Raw genomic sequence first — 14,050 nt, 5'->3', positions numbered from 1 at the left:
AATAGTAGCATTTTTAGATTGGGAGATCAGGGAAGGCTCAAAGGATGTGAAATTTGAGCTCATATCTGAATGACAAGAATCAGACTTGGGAAGAGAGATGAGCAAGCCAATGCCAAGATCCTGAGCAAAAATAAACATGCCTGGTTTGAGGAACTGAAAGAGCCATTGTGTCTGGGGAGTACTGGGTAAGGGAGTGGTATGAGGTGAAGACATTGCCCCTTCCTTCAGGAACTTGTGATGAAATAGAGCTTGCTAGTCCTATAGATAGTTCCTGACACTTCTCTTTTAGCATAAACTTTCAAATGACTTAAAATTTACAATATTCTGCAAAGCAGAAAAGTCAAAACTTTTAAAAAAGAATTAAATCTCCATTTTTTTTCTGTAGACTATAGTTTCCTCATCTGTAATCAAAGGGAGCGCATGGCAATGTTAGCCTCAGAGAGGAAGCAGATATTAATGCATATTCCATAGAACCAGTCCATGCTAAGAAATCCAAATTGTTCTCCAAAATCAAGGCTTACTTATCCTTCCCATACTCGAACTTCCCAGGTCCAATTCGAAGCAGATAGCCATTGAGCCACTTAGGAAAATGTCCCCGGACTCGAGCAGAGATGATCTGCGGAGTCTCCTCCACCGTGGTTAAAAGTGGTGCAATACACGGAAGGCTCTTCCGCTTACTGAAAATCACTTTTTTCTGATGAGTATTTTCCATGTACTTCTTCAACACTGTGAAGAGGAAATCAAAAGCACAAAAATTTTACCAATCTTCTATGAACATTCCTGTTTCTCCATAGACAATATTCTCATCTACTGGTAAGAGAAGTATAAACCTAACACCAAATATAGTCCCCAAATTCCTCTTCTTCCTCATTCTCAGACCACCAACTCTTTGGTTCTCCATTTTTGAACCACAATAATCCTTTTTGTGTTCTTGCAGTACAAATCTGCCTAAGAATTAACTCAGGACTTTAGTTACCACTATTGTCATTTCTCATAGTTGAACAATGCTGGTCTTTTCACAACACTGAATCTACATGCTAAGCACAGATGTACTAATAGCTACACATCATTGTTATAATAAAAAATACCCACCATTCAATATTATAATAATTACATTGACCTCAGTACTTTAGGTACACCAGAATGTGATCCCAAAGATTTCATAGTGATTTATGAGAATTTAATAGGATCTGCAATTTAATTTCTGCCATTTTTTAAAATTTTTATTTATTTATTTATTTTTGGCTGCGTTGGGTCTTCGTTGCTGCGTGGCTTTCTCTAGTTGTGGGTAGTGGGGACTACTCTTCGTTGCAGTGCATGGGCTTCTCATTGCGGTGGCTTCTCTTGTTGCGGAGCACAGGCACTATGCGTGTGGGCTTCAGTAGTTGTGGCACGTGGGTTCAGTAGTTGTGGCGCTCGGGCTTAGTTGCTCCACGGCATGTGGGATCTTCCCGGACCAGGGCTCAAACCCATGTCCCCTGCATTGGCAGGCGGATTCTTAACCACTGCGCCACCAGGGGAGCCCCTAATTTCTGCTATTTTAATGGTACACACATGAGTGAACATGGCATTTTCTAGGAAAAAGGTATCATAAATTAAATTATGCAGTGAAACCTGGTCTGAAATTACCTGAAATTCAAAAGCCACAAAAAAGTCATTATTTTATAATAGAGCTGAAAATTATCCCTTTATTTCATATTTATTCAGTGTTCACAGGCAGTATTTCCTAACACAGAGGGGTGGTCAAGTACATAATTAATTAGATACTATAAAATATAGTCTTCTATTTTATTTCATAAAACTTTAACAGTGATGAAGTCTAAACTAGAAAACCTAACTAAAACATAGGGACACTATTGTTTTAGCAGAACATTTTATAATATTGTATCTATTATCCCACTTCTTTCAACTCTTTCAAAAATTGAGTTTAGAGCACTTGAGTCCTTCTACTTTCCTATAAGTAACAATTTGGTCAAACCCAACTATTTCCTGATTTCCCAAAGAAAATTCACTTTCACCCTGAATGTCCTTCCCACTAATCTATCCCTAAGGAAATTTTATCTATTGTTCAAAGTCTATCTGAAATGCTATTTCCTTTAAGAGGCAGCATAGTGTAATACTTAAGAGTGTGGGCCCAGGCTCTGACTGGCTCTAGAATGCTTGGGTTCAAATCTTGGCCTCCCATTTTCCAAATAATTAGCCTTGAGGAAGACCACCTCTCTGTGCTGCTTCCTCCTTCTAAGATAGGAATAATAATAATCCTTATTTCTCCTAAGGCTATAAATAATAAACAGGTTAGGTTATATTAAGTTTTTAGAACATAGTAAATACTCAAACAATTTTTTGAGTCTTTTTTTATAAATTTTTTTTAAATTTATTTTTGACTGCATTGGGTCTTTGTTGCTGCGTGCAGGCTTTCTCTAGTTGCGGTGAGCAGGGGCTACTCTTCATTGCAGTGCATGGGCTTCTCATTGCGGCGGCTTCTCTTGTTGCGGAGCACAGGCTCTAGGCACCTGGGTTTCAGTAATTGTGGCACAGGGGCTCAGTAGTTGTGGCTTGCGGGCTCTAGAGCACAAGCTCAGTAGTTGTGACTCACGGGCTTAGTTGCTCCATGGCATGTGGGATCTTCCCAGACCAGGGATCGAACCTGTGTCCCCTGCATTGGCAGGCGGATTCCCAACCACTTCGCCACCATGGAAGTCCCTCAAACAATGTTACCTATTATTTATGTAGCTTTCAATGACCAATCAACAAGATGTAATATCTTCTTTCTTTGAATTATTTATTCATTCAACAAAGTGATAGGCACTGCTGAGGGATAAAAAGTGTTAGAACTCAAACGTAAAGGAACTCACTGCCTAGGAAACAGACATATAAGTAGATCATTTATACTGTAGTCAGCGTTTTGTTTGAGCATTATTTCTCAAGGTCTGGCCTGGGGTCTACTTGTAACAGAAATACCTGGTGTTATTGCTAATGAGCAGATTCATGGACCCCACTCTGGACCTAAGAAATCAGAATCTCTGAGGTAGGGCAAGCAGGTATTCTTAGGCATACTACAATAAAATTTGAGAACCACAAGATTAGAGGTATAAAGAGGATGCTTTGAAAACTTAGAAAAGGAAACCCTCTGGTATTTATCTTACTACTTTTATTATTATTATGCATATTTATCTTATTTTCACTCTTAGATTAAATTAAGTTCCCTGAGGTCAGATCTTTTACTCCTCTTACTTAAGTAGAAGTAAACTGAATACCCTGATTGGGTATTTGTCTTAATAGAGATTCATGAACTTAAAACATGTTACATTTTAGAAAACATTTACATGTTTATATGTTCTGTACTCCATAGCATCCTGGTGGCAGTTTATTATATATTCTTCATATTTCCCACAGTGCTTGATATTGTAGGCACCAGCTCCTTAAACCCCTTTCTATTCTTAGCTTCTGAGACATTACACTTTTCTAACTTTCCTGCTTCCTCTGTTTGCTTTATGCCAGCTTCCTACTTACTAGCTAGCAACCTTGGGCAAGTTACTAATCACTCTGGGCCTCAGATTTTTCAATGATAAAATGTGGATAATGAGAATAAAAGGCAGATAAAACTTCCTGTTCAAGTCCATCATCATAATTAAATATAATAATAATAGATAATTTCCAAAAGTTAATTCCCTTTATTGGTTCCTCTTCTTATCACCTCATGAATGTGTTCCTAAAGTCTGACCTTGGACCTTTACTCTTTAACCTCAGCACTCTCCCTTGGTAATCTCATCTAGTCCCTTATTTTCACCAATTACTTCTTGCAGGTGACTCTCAACATGTCAAAAGAGAATTTTTCATTTTCTCCCTTCCAAATCAATTTTCCCACCTGCCAAATAACATAGCTTCAAAATCTCTGTGGGCCTTGAATTTGTCTTCCTTCACTGTCCCCCTAACATTCAGTAAGTGGTTAAATTCTGCTGATTATACCCACACAATGCCAGGAAGAGGACAAGGGGATGATATAGGGTAGCCATTATATATTACTAGGGCTCAGAAGTTTGCAAGGGTGCCTGGGACAAATCCTTTGCAAAGATTTTTACCAGTCCACCTCTCCTGGGTAGCTCCCCCAATTTTTCTTGCAGCCTGAACCTGTTCTCATAAGCACTGATGCTTCATATTCTCTTGCCTAGCAGTAACTTCCTTTCTACTGTCATAATTTAGGTCCTCACAACCTCTTAGATGGATATTATCACAGCCTCTTACATTGAAACTAGATAGGGAAGCTATCATCTATGCCAGAGCTTCCTAATTGGTGGGCCTCTTGATCCCCTTAGTCCTTAGGATGGCCGAGGCCCCATGTCAATCACCTCCAGCTCTACACAGCTCATGGGGTTCCAGATCCCATCCAATTTACTCCACTATGCAGTAAAAATATTATCATTTTCTATGTGAGCTATAACGTAAAAGCATTAGGGAGCACTGCTACTGAATTCATCTTCTAAGCCACAGATCTGATTGTGTTGTATATTCCTCTATAAAACCTTTACTAATGACTCCTCACTGTCTACCAAATAAGGTCTGAACTACTTGGCCAGGCATTGATGAAGGCACTGTACAGTCTCACACCAACCTACCTGTCCAGTAATGCCTCTCACTAATACCTTCTCCTCCAGCCAAACTGGACCGCTCTCCAGTCTCTTCTCATCATAATCGTATACCTGTCTTCACCTAGGATATTTCTCATCTACTTAAGGTGATGCATCCTTCAAGATGTCACCATCTTCATAAACACAATATTCCCATTTCATATAGTAAGAACTGATTCTCCTTAGTCTGAAATCACACAGCATCTGTTTTAGCTCTCTCACGGCATTTGTCTTACTCCACCTAGTGTGATAAAGATGAATATAGTTTATGACTTCTACTACCAGTACTCCTTGAGTACAGGGTCTTGTTTTTGTCTCCACCCCATTACCTAACACATTGCCTTACGTAGAGCAAGCACTACATTACTGAATTAAATAATTTATTTTTTTATTTTTCATTTTTTTGCAGCCCTGAAATTGAGCATTTATTCTTAAATCAGATGCAGCATATTTTTTTATAAGATATATTTTATATACTGTCCCTTTCTCAAAAGAAAGCAGCAAGACTCAGCAATTAATTACCCAAACCTAATGAGGGAAACGTTCACAAGTGACTGCAGCCTGGTATTTATCAGAAAGATATAACAGCTGAGCGGTTGTTATTTTCCCTCTTCAGGTGCCATCCCCCCATAAAGCAGGTTTCAAGAACAATGGGAATGTGTGGTTGAAGGACAATGAGGTTTTCTCTTGTTTTTTTGTTTTGTTTTGTTTTTGAATTTTTGAATTTTATTTATTTTTTATACAGCAGGTTCTTATTAGTTATCCATTTTATACATATTAGTGTATATATGTCAATCCCAATCTCCCAATTCGTCACACCATCACCACCACCCCCGAATTAAATAACTTTAAAGTTTTTAGTGCATATCAGTATGATGTCTAATAGCTCTATATCAGCCAATTTCAAGAATAAAATCATGTAACAGTTAGTAGATACAACAGAAAGCTACAAAACAATAAACAGAGGTTTTAAGGCAGTCCCCCAGAATGCAAACAGAAGAACCAAACATTTACATTAGAACATGTAGCAGTGATTCTCAAATGAGAAAATTCTAAATAGTGAATATTCTTCCTATTGCAGATCCAAGAGAATTCCTAAACCCTGAATCCCACCCCTTTATGTTGTATAAAATATACAAACAGAAAGGCTGTTTCCCTGAAAACAAGTAAACAAATCCTGACTCAATCTTCTTTAACTCCCAGCTCTGCAGTGCTGCCGCCTGTATCTGCTCCACACAGATTGGAAAACTTCAGAAGCCCCTAGTATTCTTCAGGAAAGAGGCACAGAGATCTAAGTTCAGGCTGGTAGAAAAAGGAGAAAGAGGAAGAGGAAGGGGCAAATCCCCTACCTGGAATCCAGTGTACTACCACAGAAAGGAAACCAGTTACAATGGTAGAAAGATTGCTGACGAAACGTAGAAAGATTTGAAAAAACATCTTTGTATCGAGTTCAGTAGCAGCAGATCCTGTGATTTCCAAATCCTCACATTGACTGGCAGTGAAACGCTCACTTCCTGGGCTGTCCCTGGCTCACTGACAGAATAGAAGGGGGTGGGGATTAAAGGGCAGGACTTCAAAATGCCTGCAACCACTCTTGGTCTCATTTCCAGAACAAGTATCCCAACAACCTATCTATAGTAAGTTGCTGTTAGAAATACTGAAATTGGACCACCAATAGTGGTCTCCCTCCCTAAACTTTCCTCTTTCAAATCTGTCCTCACACTACAATTCAGTTGATCCAGGGGATCAATTTCATTACGCCACTCCTCTCCTCTGAATGATTCAGATCTCCTCTTCCTTTACAGAATAAAGTCCAAATTTAATCTGTCAACAAAGGACTTTACAATCTGGCCACAACCTACCTTTCATCCTTTGTCTCTCTGCCTTTCTAGCATCTCACCTTTCCATTTCTATTCACTTAATTTGCAAAACATTCTCTAACAATCTAGTATGACTAAAGCCCTGTGAAGGTATACCCTTAAAAAACTAATAATCATAAATAATTTATTAATTTAACATTTCTGAGCTCCAATGTATCAAATACTGTGCTACAAATTGAGAACAGATTCTGTCCTGCTCTCTAGCAGTTTAGATGATACACTATTCCCCTTTGTGAATTCTCAGCCCAGTAAAATGACTTACCACGTTTTTTTCTTCTGTGCCTCTGATCAAATTTTTCCCTGCCTGAAATATCCTCCCTTTCCTTTCCAAAAACCCATTTCAAAATCTACCTATCTGGGGCTTCCCTGGTGGCACAGTGGTTGGCAGTCCGCCTGCCGATGCGGGGCACGCGAGTTCGTGCCCCGGTCCGGGAGGATCCCGCATGCCGCAGAGCGGCTGGGCCCGTGGGCCATGGCCGCTGGGCCTGCGCGTCCGGGGCCTGTGCTCCGCAACGGGAGAGGCCACGGCAGTGAGAGGCCCGCGTACCAAAAAAGAAAAAAAAATCTACCTATCTGGTCTTCCCTGGTGGCGCAGTGGTTGAGAGTCTGCCTGCCCATGCAGGAGAGGTGGGTTCGTGCCCCGGTCCGGGAAGATCCCACATGCCGCAGAGCAACTAGGCCCGTGATCCATGGTCACTGAGCCTGCGCGTCCGGAGCCTGCGCTCCGCAACGGGAAAGGGCACAACAGTGAGAGGCCCGCGTACTGCAAAAAAAAAAAAAAAAAAAAAATCTACCTATCTGACCCCCTTGCGAAAGCCTTCTAGTAACTTCCACTAAAAGGAGTTAGTGCCACAGAAATACTTTTAACATTGACATATCATGTCTTCCTAGCAAAGACACGTAAGTGTATTTCAAGAAAAGAGTGCTTACACAGGGAGATCAGCTCGGCGCCTTGTGACTACCTAGATGGGTGGGATAGGGAGGGTGGGAGGGAGACGCAGGAGGGAGGAGATATGGGGATATATGTATATGTATAGCTGATTCACTTTGTTATAAAGCAGAAACTAACACACCATCATAAAGCAATTATGCTCCAATACAGATGTTAAAAAAAAAAGAGTGGTCAAACTTGTCAGAAGGGAGAACAGAGTATCTTAAACTATTCTGTACTCCCCACAGTGTCTAGCAGATCATGATGTACAAAGAGACTCAAAATATATTTTGATTTGTAATTAGTGAAGAATAATTTATAAACTTCATGAAATCTTATTGAAATGAGTGATAAGTATAAATCAAAGGGCAAATATATTCCTGCAATAGCATATTTCCAGTTGTGAGATAATTATTCTCATGTGGATGGTACCAAAGACATCCAATTTGATTAAAAAATAAGCATTAATTAGGCTTTCAGGAACTTTTTCCCCGGAGGTAGATGTTCTGACCAGTAAACACACTGTGACTAAAAATCAGTTCCCTAGTCTTATACACACCCAATGAAATGATCAAATTTAACCTACACAGGGAAGAACCAGATGCTGAACAATGGTGACACTATCAAGATATAACAAATATAATGCGAAATCCACTCTGAAACAATGTTAGCCTTATCTTTCACATTAATAACAAATGCTTAGGAAAAAAATAACTCAAGAACATTTCTTAATGATGATAGGCCAGCAGAGTCATCTCTGTATTTACATTAAATAACTCTCAGGTAACAGAATAACTCAAAATCCAGCTGATTTGTCATATCAACTCAGAGACAGTCTTCCTGTTGCACTCAGTATTTAAAAATCCCATTTCTATGGATGGACCTAGACTCTGTTATACAGAGTGAAGTAAGTCAGAAAGAGAAAAACAAATACCGTATGCTAACACATATACATGGAATCTAAAAAAAAAAAATGGTTCGGAAGAACCTAGAGGCAGGACAGGAATAAAGACACAGATGTAGAGAACGGACTTGAGGACATGGGGAGGGGGAAGGGTAACCTGGGACAAAGTGAGAGAGTGGCATTGACAAATATACACTACCAAATGTAAAACAGATAGCTAGTGGGAAGCAGCCGCATAGCACAGGGAGATCAGCTGGATACTTTGTGACCACCTAGAGGGGTGGGATAGAGAGAGTGGGAGGGAGACGCAAGAGGTAGGGGATATGGGGATATATGTATATGTATAGATGATTCACTTTGTTATACAACAGAAATTAATACAACAATGTAAATCAATTATACTCCAATAAAGATGTTTAAAAAATTTTTTTTAATAAAAAATTTTAAAAATCCCATTTCTAATCTTCATTGACCTCCAACCTATCCTGTGACGTTAACATATCCCTCTACAAATCAAGTAATTTTTTCCACTTAATAACCAATACTTTTAGTAAATATTCTTTTATTTCACTGTTTTCAGTGCTTTCTTGTATGAATATTTATTATATGTGGTATATATGACTTAAAATAGTAATTTGATGAAATGAGATTTTAACATTTAGAAGGCAGCAAGGCAAACATGCTGTCCACCTGAGGAATACCAAATTCCCTGTAGTACTGCCTGTAAATATGTCCAAATTTGTAATTGCTTATATAGGCAAAATATACAAATAATAGATCGAATTATCTGTATGATTGAACAATTGGTGCTGTGATTTTTAAAAATCTGATCAATACAGCTATCACATGTAATTATATAACATTAAAAGTTTTCAATAAAATCATAGCAGTACCTTCCAACAAAGGGAGAATTTTTTCAGCTAGATAAATAGTAGAGATTTCCTAGTCCGAATTCAATTTCTGAATTATAATAGGATTGAAATGACTCACTGAGATTGAATTGTTTAAACAATCTCTTTACTTCTGGACCACTAATCTTTATCCTATACCACACAGCTAGCTGCTAAGGCTTCTAAATATACTTCATTAACTGTACCATTGATATGGCTGATGTGTAAAAAAGTCAATTCATATAAAGTTCTGGTTAGTAATTTCTGGTTTTTATTTTACCACAAGACAATAATTTTAAACCAAATTTTTATTAGCAATGTATAATAATAATAGTGAAAATAATAAAATGGTAATATTAAATAGCAATAGCACAGTTTAACTACATATTGAGAAACTGGACAAATTACTTTTGGGTTTTAATTTTTTTCAATGCTGACCATGAAAAACATCTTAAAACCATCTCCAAAGCTATCTATCTGCTATTTAAACAAAATATTCTAAAAGAAAAAGTGCAATGTTGTTAAATATTATCAAATTAACTCACTGAGTCTTAGAAATTTAAGAAAGGTTAGGAGGTTTAAGAAAAAAAAAGAAGAGGCTCCATATACAATTTAAATAGTTTACACTTTTATAAAATATGACAAATATTTGACTCTCAAAAGAAAAGCTATGTATCATATTAATGTCCAGCTTAATGCCCCTTTTAAATCGAGAAAAGAAATTTAAGGAGTTTCCCCTTCTATATTTAAGGTATACATTTTCTTAACAACTGGAGAGCATTCAGAGCACAAATGCCATTCTTTCATTACAACAATACTGGGCTTAAATTCTCAGCTTATTTTAAGTACACAATTTTATCTGTGTAGTGTGTTTGCAATCACCGTAAACCTCTGTCTCAGGAGCTCTCTTTTCTGTATTAGAAAGTTTTCAATAGTATTGGCTTCCTTGAAGAGTCCATCTATCTCGTCAATATAAGATGCATCTACTGCTGCTCTCTCACTAATGGGGAAAAAAAGTTTTACATTAAACTAAATAGTCATAACATCTAAATACACTATCATAGTGACGTGTTCTATTATGCTATATTTGTTAGCTATTTCATTTAAATGGCTTTGTACATCAAAAAGCTTCATTAATTTACAAGCACTGCTCAGTAAAAGTTAAATTAGTTCCACAAATATTTTTCACTACTCAAAGTCCCTTCACACAGCAGAATGTGTATCTTACACATTATAATTCTAATACTAAACTATATACATTGTCTTAACAGCCACACAAACCATTATTCAAATACAGTGACTGTCCAGTAGTTTTAAAAAACACCTTATAAAACATTATAGTCTCAGGCCAATAGAATATTTAAATTCAGCCTTCATATATATTGATAATATTTAAACATTTCATAAATATATTTATCTTTAATATCACTCTATTATTATGGTTAACTTCACCAAATGGTATCTTTCTGAAAGTTTTTTCATAAAAATTTAAGTGTTTTATCATCTATTGATAGTTAGAGAATAAAATATATCCAGCCTCGTTTCAACTCTGAGAGTATCAAAAGATGTTTAGTAGAAACGGTAGTCTTTGAAAATAAACAACTAATCTATTATAAGAAACTGAGGTAGAATAAGAAATTTCAAAATTATAATTACTAGATAGGTTTTGTAGCCCCTGCACTAAACTTCCCATTACGGAGTTTCCAGAAGAAAACTTCTGTGTGTAAAATCAAGAGAATATACTATAAGTACTTGCCTTAAGATCTTTGCATATGTAGACAACATTAGATTAATTTCCTTGCTCATATCTGTTCAAAAATAAATCACTAAGTTAACTATAATAAACTTTCCATATTATAATATCAATGTATAGAAATACAAGCACTTTATAGATCACCATTCAAATCTTTCTCCAGGGCTTCATCTTTATAAAATAGTCCAGAGCTTTCAGAGAAAGAAGAATCTGATTTTCCAAGACAGGACAGTTGTGGACTATCTGGCATTTGAGGCTAACAAACGAAAGTAGAGAAAATACGTAAATTGCTAGCAAGATGCTTAAGATATATACATTCTGTTAAAAAAAAAAAAAAGCAAATAAAACTTCTTTCAGAAAAAAGCAAACATGCTGGAAATTATATACTCTTGTGTCCTGATTAGTTATTTGTAATTTTATTAACCAGGAAACTTTTAGGCCCAACTTTGTTCAACATAATAATTTTATTATGTGTTTAGACTTTGAATATAGTATTAATCCCCTGATGAAAAAGTTTCCTGTATCTTGAGCCAGCAGATGTTTTCCATAGCAAAAGAGCAAAACTTTCATTTGGATAACAGCCATATGTTTGCAAATTTTTGCAAGATAACATAATCTTTAAGGGAACAAATAATGTTCCAAATGTAAACAGATCAATTGGTGGGGTAGTAGTGACGAAAGGCAGGATGCAGTGCTCTTTTTCAAAACTATCAGCAAGTATAGTACCTAGGTATCCTACTTAGATATCAAAATAATTATGTAAAGTCTTATGTATTATAAAGGCATGAACCCACTTCTGTCTCTAGATCACAAATTACCACAAAGAAACCTCCCAATAGTTTCCTGGAGGCCTATACTTAGTGAAAAGGCAGCTGGAGTCAACATAGTTCCTGCTGGGACAATCCCAGCTCTGGGAATATGAAGACATTAAATTCCATTTATCAGTAGAATTATCTTTAACGGAAAAAATTTGAGACGTATATAAAATAAAAGAGTAAGGCTCCACAAGCACAAAGATTACCTCCAACTCTCTTGGTCTCTTGCAATTTCTAGAATCAGGTTTTACAAGGTGACTGGCCATATTCTGGAGGCAAGAGCTGCAAAGTTTAGAGCAATGTCAGTTTTAGGTACAAACTCATGCTGCAGCTCTCTTGAATCCTTCCCTTTCTTTCCACTCCTCCTGCCACTGTTAGTTTGGGCTCTCATTATTTGTCACTTACCTAACCTACTCAAATTCTCCCTTCTCTGTTTCATTCTACCAACTGCTGTTTGGTCAGTCTTTCAAAACTCTGATTACTGCATTCCCTTAACTCAAAAAACCTTCCCTTGACCATTCATTGCTCCAGAATAAGCTCAAATTCTATGGTAGAGCATCCAAAGTCATATATCACCTGGGCCAACCTGCCATTCCCATGATTTTCTTCTACTCCCTCTATATGCAGTCGGCCAAGCCTGTCTCTTTGGCACTTTCTGCCTTGTATCGGGATTCATTCAGGATTTTTCAGCCTTCACAAAATCCTAATGTTGAAACAAATCTTACAGTTCATCTAATTCAATCTCAATTTTACAGATGTGAAAATAGAGGCAGAGATAGTTGACCAAATTCAAACATGTAAAATCGTGCCAGACTAGAACCAAGATCTCTTCTAGTCTACAAGAGACTTTTGTTTCCACTGTCCTATCTTACCTTCATATAGCATCAAATTTTACTTTTAAATTACTTTCCCATAAATTCTGAAGATAATTTCCCTGGGAGTCTGAAAGATTAAGTTTAAACTTGAAAAATGTTGAAACCTAGAATGGTATAGTCTCTAAACCCTAACAGATAAGGATCTCTGTCTACACTCAAGTTATCATTTACTTTGCTTGCTTTTTGAGAAACTCTGCTGACCTGGAAAATTGTAATGAATCTGTTTGCTTAGTCATGTATAATATTCACATATATGACAGAAAGACAGCAACAACAAATAATAAAGATGTCTGTTTTGGGCTTCCCTGGTGGCTCAGTGGTTGAGAGTCCACCTGTCGATGCAGGGGACACGGGTGCGTGCCCCGGTCCGGGAAGATCCCACATGCCGCGGCGCGGCTGGGCCCGTGAGCCATGGCCGCTGAGCCTGCGCGTCCGGAGCCTGTGCTCCGCAACGGGAGAGGCCACAACAGTGAGAGGCCCGCGTACCAAAAAAAAAAAAAAAAGATGTCTGTTTAGTAAATTCCATATAGTGCTTCTACATTCCTGTCGGTAACTTTCTAGTATATAAATTTAAGCGCTATAACGGTAAGACGCTGAAAATACTACACAAGCACAGTAGTGCTCACTCTGCCTGGGAAAGTCTGAGAATGTTTCAGAGAAGCGAACACGAGAGTGGTTCTCGTCTCCCTTCCTCTTTTTTCTCTTCCCTTTTCCTTTTACACCTCTTCTCACCTCTCTCAAAGTAAAAGAACATGCATGTATGTCAAATCAAAACTCTTCTAATCAGGTAATTCTGCTTCTGTAAAAACAGATTTTCTGTCATAGTTTAAGCCCTCAGCTGAATCAAGGCCTGGTCTAGAGGCTGGGCCTCCCCACCTGTGACAAATACCATTCACAGCCATTGACCCCGGCTGTGCAATCTGAGGTGTTGGTGCCTTCCTCATTACCAAGCACTACCCCCAGGCCTTGTGCAACCATTTTCTCCTCACCTTCTCTTTCCTCCCACCGCCATCTCGGCCTACCAGGCCATCCCACCTATCTTGCTACTCACTTCCCGCCGCGCCCCTCCTTTCTTCCCCACTAGCGTTTCAGCCCCACTAGAGACCCTCCGGGTAAGTGTCCACCCTCTCTCACTGCCTTGCTTCACACCCTGTCACACTCTCATCGGCGCTCATCCCCACAGCCCCTGCCCGAGAGCAGTCTGCAGCTCGACGGCATCGGGAACTTACTCGTCAGCCAAAGCACAGGAACGAGGAAGCCCAGCGTACACGCGAGTGCGCAGGCTCGGGGAGGCGGATTTCCCAGCGTGCAGCGCGCAGATTACGTAAGGCGCCTGCACCGCCTCCCGCGCTGCCGAGGAGAGGGGGTTTTTTC

General features: G+C 38.4%; 2 protein-coding genes across 5 annotated transcripts in view; both read right to left on the bottom strand.

Moving 5' to 3' along the window:
• The window catches only part of BCO2 (beta-carotene oxygenase 2), a 51,501-nt gene extending 39,418 nt beyond the window's left edge, over positions 1–12,083 (bottom strand). Inside the window, exons 1-2 of one of the 2 annotated variants that reach the window (XM_067751022.1) lie at positions 12,008–12,083; positions 522–726 (exon numbers count right to left, since the gene is read on the bottom strand). In XM_067751022.1, the coding sequence (XP_067607123.1) occupies positions 522–712 (191 nt within the window). In that variant the 5' untranslated portion in view covers positions 713–726; positions 12,008–12,083. Of the gene's footprint in view, positions 1–521; positions 727–5,977; positions 7,016–12,007 lie in introns of those variants that run through there. The other variant, XM_067751021.1, reaches the window with a different exon arrangement.
• On the bottom strand, positions 9,482–13,884 carry TEX12 (testis expressed 12). 3 transcript variants are annotated; one of them, XM_067751028.1, is made up of 5 exons: positions 13,826–13,884; positions 12,008–12,083; positions 11,131–11,242; positions 10,986–11,041; positions 9,482–10,229 (listed from the first exon to the last, which is right to left on the bottom strand). In XM_067751028.1, the coding sequence occupies exons 1-5, from the start codon at positions 13,849–13,851 to the stop codon at positions 10,089–10,091; spliced, it is 411 nt and encodes a 136-aa protein (XP_067607129.1). In that variant the 5' UTR covers positions 13,852–13,884; the 3' UTR covers positions 9,482–10,088. The 3 variants fall into 3 exon arrangements, with proteins under 3 accessions (XP_067607129.1, XP_067607131.1, XP_067607130.1); XM_067751030.1 differs by lacking the exon at positions 13,826–13,884 and adding an exon at positions 13,666–13,773; XM_067751029.1 differs by lacking the exon at positions 13,826–13,884 and adding an exon at positions 12,378–12,504.
• Between the last annotated feature and the right edge of the window lie 166 nt (positions 13,885–14,050).

Source organism: Pseudorca crassidens, chromosome 9, assembly GCF_039906515.1.
Source record: "Pseudorca crassidens isolate mPseCra1 chromosome 9, mPseCra1.hap1, whole genome shotgun sequence".
NCBI lineage: Eukaryota > Metazoa > Chordata > Mammalia > Artiodactyla > Delphinidae > Pseudorca > Pseudorca crassidens.
The sequence above is the reverse complement of the archived record's forward strand: the minus strand, read 5'-3'. Positions and strand labels throughout refer to the sequence as shown.

What these genes read in the sequence shown, in the direction of transcription:
- TEX12 (XM_067751028.1), bottom strand. Translation starts at nt 13,851, where the DNA reads ATGAGCGCCGATGAGAGTGTGACAGG. An exon ending in AGAGACCAAGAGAGTTGGAG is followed by an intron (nt 11,243 to 12,007) that starts GTAATCTTTGTG and finishes TTCGTTTGTTAG; the next exon opens with CCTCAAATGCCAGATAGTCC. An exon ending in CCTGGAGAAAGATTTGAATG is followed by an intron (nt 11,042 to 11,130) that starts GTGATCTATAAA and finishes ATTTTTGAACAG; the next exon opens with ATATGAGCAAGGAAATTAAT.